This window comes from Colobus angolensis, unplaced genomic scaffold (genome assembly GCF_000951035.1).
Source record: "Colobus angolensis palliatus isolate OR3802 unplaced genomic scaffold, Cang.pa_1.0 Scaffold267, whole genome shotgun sequence".
NCBI lineage: Eukaryota > Metazoa > Chordata > Mammalia > Primates > Cercopithecidae > Colobus > Colobus angolensis.
The window spans coordinates 1499623-1505434 of NW_012115899.1; the positions used below are offsets into that span (position 1 = coordinate 1499623).

Below are 5812 nucleotides of genomic sequence, written 5' to 3' on the forward strand. Positions count from 1 at the left end.
CCCTTCCAACTTTTACATTAAAAATAAAAAGACAAGAAAATTGAGTATCATTGTTCACCTGTGCAAGGAATACTAATGGATCGTCTTAAAACTGGTCTAGGAAAACAACCTTGGTGGGTGTTATGGACAATTAACTGTTAAAGTTATTTTAAGTTACCTGTGTTTAGCAGAGTACTTTCTACTTGAGTGATCTGAGCTGAATTTGAAGACTATTAATAAGTTAACACTTGGAAGTTTTAACTTCAATGAAGTAATTACTTGCTACGAAAGACACAAACACTACATTACTAAACAAGGATGGTGCAATATCTTTGTTTTTGTTTTGTTTTGTTTTTTATGAGGCTCCCAAGAATCCACCCAACTAACGCATTTCAATTCACTTGAATGAGAAGCGTGTTTAGTATCAAAAGATCCCCAGATGGCACTGGGGTGAAAGGTTCAATCTCAGAGTTTGGTCCATTACTGTGGTGTGCTTTCTGGTCACTTTGCACAATGTAGATTTGAAGTACAGTGGTGACAACATGAAATGTGACATTTGAAAAAGAAAAAAAAAGAAAAGGAGGGATTCAACCACACGTTATGCGAGAAGAAGAAACCAGGAACAACTTATTGGCTGGAATCTGTGGCCTGTGTGAAGTTGCCACACACTGTGTATCTCTGGGAGGCTCTCAGCTGTCAGCTGTCTGGGGAAACGGACGCTTCGCAGCTCCCCCGGCGAGGGCGCTGCTGCCCGACCCTGGAGCCTCCCTCCACTCCTGCCTGGGTGAGTCACTGGGGAGGAAAAGCTACCCTGCCAGGGAGAGGCACCAGGCCATGGAGAACTTCCAAAGGACATTCTAAACTCTGCAAATTTTAAAAATACACACATGCGCACGTCTCAGCCAGATGTACATCCCAGCCGGACCCAGCGGTCCTTCAAATATAGAAAACATGAAAATACAGCTGCTCTTCCATGACTACCAAGGCCCGAGGCTTTCCAAGCGATAGAGAGAACTGGGCAAATAAACACCATTGGTTCTCTCGGTGGCTATGAGTTGACAACCAAAATTGCCAAACCTGTAGTTAAGTTAGACCTTTATGATGGGGTTTTAATGTTTGGTTAAACCCCACTCATTCCATTGTCATTATAAAGGGGAGGTCAGTCTCAATGAGAAAAAATGTTCAATGAAGTGTAGCATGCTTCCGGTATCAACAGATGCTAAAATAGCACAACAGAGGCACGTGGCAGACAAAAGGCTCTGTGCAGGAGAGGACTCCGCCATTCGCTCAGCCACTGCAGAGGGATACATGGCTGCTTCTGAGTGACATGCCCGATCATGGACACTGAAAGTGTTTGTTCCAGCCGGGCGCGGTGGCGCACGCCTGTCATCCCAGCACTTTGGGAGGCCAAGGAGGGCAGATCACCTGAGGTCAGTTCGAGACCATCCTGGCCAACATGGTGAAATGCCCGTCTCTACTAAAAATACAAAAATTAGCCGGGCATGGTGGCGGGCACCTCCAGTCCCAGCTACTTGGGAGGCTGAGGCAGGAGAATCGCTTGAACCCGGGAGGTGGAGGTTGCAGTGAGCCGAGATTACGCCACTGCACTCCAGCCTGGGTGACAGGGCAAGGCTCTGTCTCAAAAAAAAAAAAAAAAAAAAAAAGGTGTTTGTTCCAGGGGATTCTGGATGTCTCCGCTGGGATGGGGCCTCTCTTCCTCACCAGACATTTCATCTCATGGGTCCCAGTTGTCAGAGTTGGGACTCAGAGGATAGACAGAGCCGGCCCCAGCAGGCCTCAGCTGCTGCAGCGTGACCCAGAAGCTCAGAAGCACGGCTCTGCTTCTGCTGTCCCTCTCCAGAGCCTGCCGGCCCAGGAAGAGGCAGCCGATGCACGCGGTCTTTTCTTGTGGCCAATTTCAAGCAATTCACTGTCCGTGGGGGACGTAAGTCCTCTCATGCCACAGTTATTCTTCAGTGGGTTTATTATTATTGCTTCTCTTCCCACTCACATTCCCATATGAGAACTGGCGTCAATATCAGATCAGTGCAGAGGAAACTGGTATCAGAAAACCAGCCGGTTTATAAATGAAGGCAGCAGAGGCTCATACGGCCTGAGAACTGCAGTAACACGGGCAATGCGGGGGGCAGCTGTCTGGCCTTTCTCTTCTTAGTGGGCGTCTGCCTGCTGTACTTCCCGCCCCTCCGTGACAGCAGACTGGATCTGCACCAGCCGCCAGCTACAGTCACATCCCCCTCCAGCACTGGCCTCAGGGAGGTACCACTGAGGTGTGCTGGAGAAGCTACAATACTGCTACCCTCTGTCACCTTCACAGCAGCCTGGGGACCAATTCAGCTGGGCTGGAGACCTGGGCATGGCTGAGGATGGGTTCCCAGTGGACCAGCTTGTGAAGGGGTGGGCAGGGAGAGAGGGAGACATGGAAGCTTATCATGGAGACCCCACGAAACCCCACGACGATGCAGAGAACTCCCCAAAGAGCCACAGGTCTGCAAATCCTCGCCGAGCAGCAGGGCCCCTGTGCTGGGAGCATGAAGGTCCTCACCTTGGGGTACAGGACAGGGTTGAATCTCAGTCCCACTGCATCATCACAGAAAGCCTGAAAGGCAGAAGAACACGCAGGTCAGGGATGACATCTGTAGAGGACATCTGGGCTCCTCTGCCCACCGGGACAACGCAGCATGGGAGGGCGAGGCGCGTGGGTCAGGAGGCCTGGGCTGGCTCCTCTGCCCACCGGGACAACGCAGCATGAGAGGGCGAGGCGCGTGGGTCAGGAGGCCTGGGCTGGGATTCTGACTGCTGCTCACTAACACGTGCCCAGGCAAGTAGACTACCCTTTCCGGGGTTTGCTGATAAAGTGTGGGAAGGCATTAGACAAAGCCTGAGGCTCGTCTCCGTTCCGGCCTGAAGATAAGGCCAAAAACTATCTAGCCCACGACTGCCACCGAAGGTATCCGGCACAGTTCTGTGACATTCCTGCTCCCAGAGTGAGGGTCCAACCAACCCAGGCTATCTCGCTCACCCCACTTTGCTAACTCAGTTCCCAGGTTCGCAGGCTCCTCACTCAAGGGGGTGCTCAATCTGGATCATCCTTCAGCCCAACTCAGGCCTCTCCTCTGCTGCGAAGGCTCCCCTGGCCACCCCGCCCCCACCCCTCCACGGGCGTCCTACGGCGCTCAGCACATCCAGCCCATCTTCCCACTTCTCTCACCTCCCAAACTAGCTGTTCATGGAGGATACTGTTTCTAAGCAGCCTCCGCAACAAGGATGAGCTATGGAGGATGTAGGAAAGACAGAGGTATCTGCCCACAGCCCTCCCTGACCCCCATCAGTGCAGTCAAGGGCCAAAGAGTAAAGCGGCCTCCCCTTCCCTAAGGGCTGAGCCTACCCGGGATACGCCTGCACCCCACTCCAGAGGCCAGCCCTGGGCTGAGAGAGGAAGCCGCATTCTCTCACAGGTTGGTTGGTTTCTCACCTTTGCAATCTGAGGGACACTGGGAAGCTTGCTCAGTCCAGCCAAGGGGATCCGCTCATGCACCGTCTTCAGTTTGGACCTGCACAAGACGGGAGAAGAAAGGACATCCCTAAGAAACAGTCAGTGAGGGCGCGGGGGATCAGGCCTGTCATCCTAGTACTTTGGGAGGCCAAGGAGGGCGGATCACTTGAGGTCAGGAGTTTGAGACCAGCCTCTCCAACCTGGTGAAACCCCATGTCCACTAAAAATACAAAAAAAATTAGCCAGGCGTGGTGGCGGATGCCTGTAAATCCCAGCTACTTGGGAGACTGAGGCAGAAGAATCTCTTGAACCCGGGAGACAGAGGTTGCAGTGAGTCAAGATTGCACCACTGCACTCCAGCCTGGGCAACAAGAGTGAGACTCCATCTCAAAAAAAAGAAGAAAAGAAAAGAAACGGTCAATGAGGAAGGTGGCTGAGATCGCAGCACAAAGGACACTGGCTTCAGGACTCTCTGAGGCCAGATTGGCCTCAGGTGGGCCAACCACACACTGGACACCACACTTGCATGGTGCGAAAACAGAATCCTACTTAGGTCTGCTGGGGAGGCAGCTACTTAAAGAACACGCCTGGCTGGGGGCGGTGGCTCACGCCTGGAATCCCAGCACTTTGGGAGGCCAAAGAGGGTGGATCACGAGGTCAGGAGTTCGAGACCAGCCTGGCCAATATGGTGAAACCCTGTCTCTACTAAAAATATAAAAATTATCCGGGCATGGTGGCGCATGCCTGTAATCCCAGCTACTTGGGAGGCTGAGGCAGGAGAATCACTTGAACCCGGGAAGCGGAGATTGCAGTGAGCCAAGATCACGCCATTGCACTCCAGCCTGGGCAACAGAGCAAGACTCTGTCTCAAAAAAAAAAAACGCGCCTGATACATCTGTCTGCCACTGAAATACGGGAAATGCAAATAAGGTCGCCATTATTTTTTGGTTTGTTTGTAGGTTTTTCTGTTCTCCCAAAGAACTGAGCACAGCTTTTGGATATATTTGGGTTCTGTCATGAAATTAAACCTTTATGAAAAGAAAACCTAGTATTTCAAAATCTGGGTTTACTCAAAATCTAAGTGGGATGAAATCTGCTTCATAAAGGGATTCACCATGAGAGTCTAAATTTAGCCTGTTCCCCTGATTCATTTAGCAGAGTATGAAAATGCTGGATTTTACTGAATGCTTTTCTGCATCTGAGGAGATAACCATATGGTTTTTAATCTGCTGACCTGGTGAATTACATTTCTGTTGAGCCATTTTTTGATTCCACGGGTAAAACTCCACTTACTTCTGACATATTATTTTTAATATGCTGAATTTTTTTAATTTTTATTTTTATTTATTTATTATTTGAGACAGAGTTTCGCTCTTGTTGCCCAGGCTGGAGTGCAATGGCGCGATCTTGGCTCACTGCAACCTCTGCCTCCCAGTTTCAAGAGATTCTTCTGCCTTAGGCTCCCAAGTAGCTGGGATTACTGGTGCCCGTCACCATGCCTGGCTAATTTTTTGTATTTTTAGTAGACACAGGGTTTCACTATGTTGGCCAGGCTGGTCTCGAATTCCTGACCTCAGGTGATCCACCCGCCTCCACCTCCCAAAGGGCTGGGATTACAGGGTGAGCCGCGGTACCCAGCCGAATTCAATTTATTAATACAGCAGTCCTCCTTATCCACGGTTTTGCTTCCCCCAGTTTCAGTAACCTGCGGTCCACCATGGCCAAAAAAATATTAAATGAAAAATTCCAGAAATAATTCATAAGTTTTCAATTTTGTGCTGTCCTGAATAGCATGATGAAATCTTCCACCATCCCAGTCCATCCACCTGGGATGTGAATTCTCCCTCTGTCCAGCGTATCCACGCCCTACACGCTCCCTACCCATCGGTCACTTAGCGGCCATCCCAGTGATCAGATGGACCTTTGCAGTATCTCACTGCCTGTGTTCAAGTCACCCTCACCCTTATCATACTAATAATGGCCCCAAAGTGCAAGGCCCATGAGTGATGCTGGCACTTCGGATATGACAAAGAGAAACTGTTAAGTGCCTCCTTTAAGTCGAAAGGTAAAAATTCTTAATTAGGAAAGAAAATTCTATGCTAAGGTTGCTGAGATCCATGGTACGGATGAAATTGTGAAGAAGGAAAAAGAAAATTATTGCTAGTTTTGCTGTTGCACCTCAAATTGCAAAAGTTATGGCCACAGTGCATAAATGATTAGTTAAGATGAAAAAAAGGCCGGGTGCGGTGGCTCAAGCCTGTAATCCCAGCACTTTGGGAGGCCCAGAGGGGCAGATCACGAGGTCAGGAGATCAAGACC

At 50.0% G+C, this 5812-nt stretch overlaps 1 protein-coding gene across 1 annotated transcript in view; it reads right to left on the reverse strand.

The window, feature by feature from the left end:
• Positions 1-5812, reverse strand: part of RAP1GAP2 (RAP1 GTPase activating protein 2) — a 158398-nt gene that overhangs the window by 67782 nt on the left and 84804 nt on the right. The window contains exons 9-10 of the mRNA XM_011947515.1: positions 3473-3551; positions 2543-2596 (exon numbers count right to left, since the gene is read on the reverse strand). Of these exons, the coding sequence (XP_011802905.1) occupies positions 2543-2596; positions 3473-3551 (133 nt within the window). The remainder of the gene's footprint in view (positions 1-2542; positions 2597-3472; positions 3552-5812) is intronic.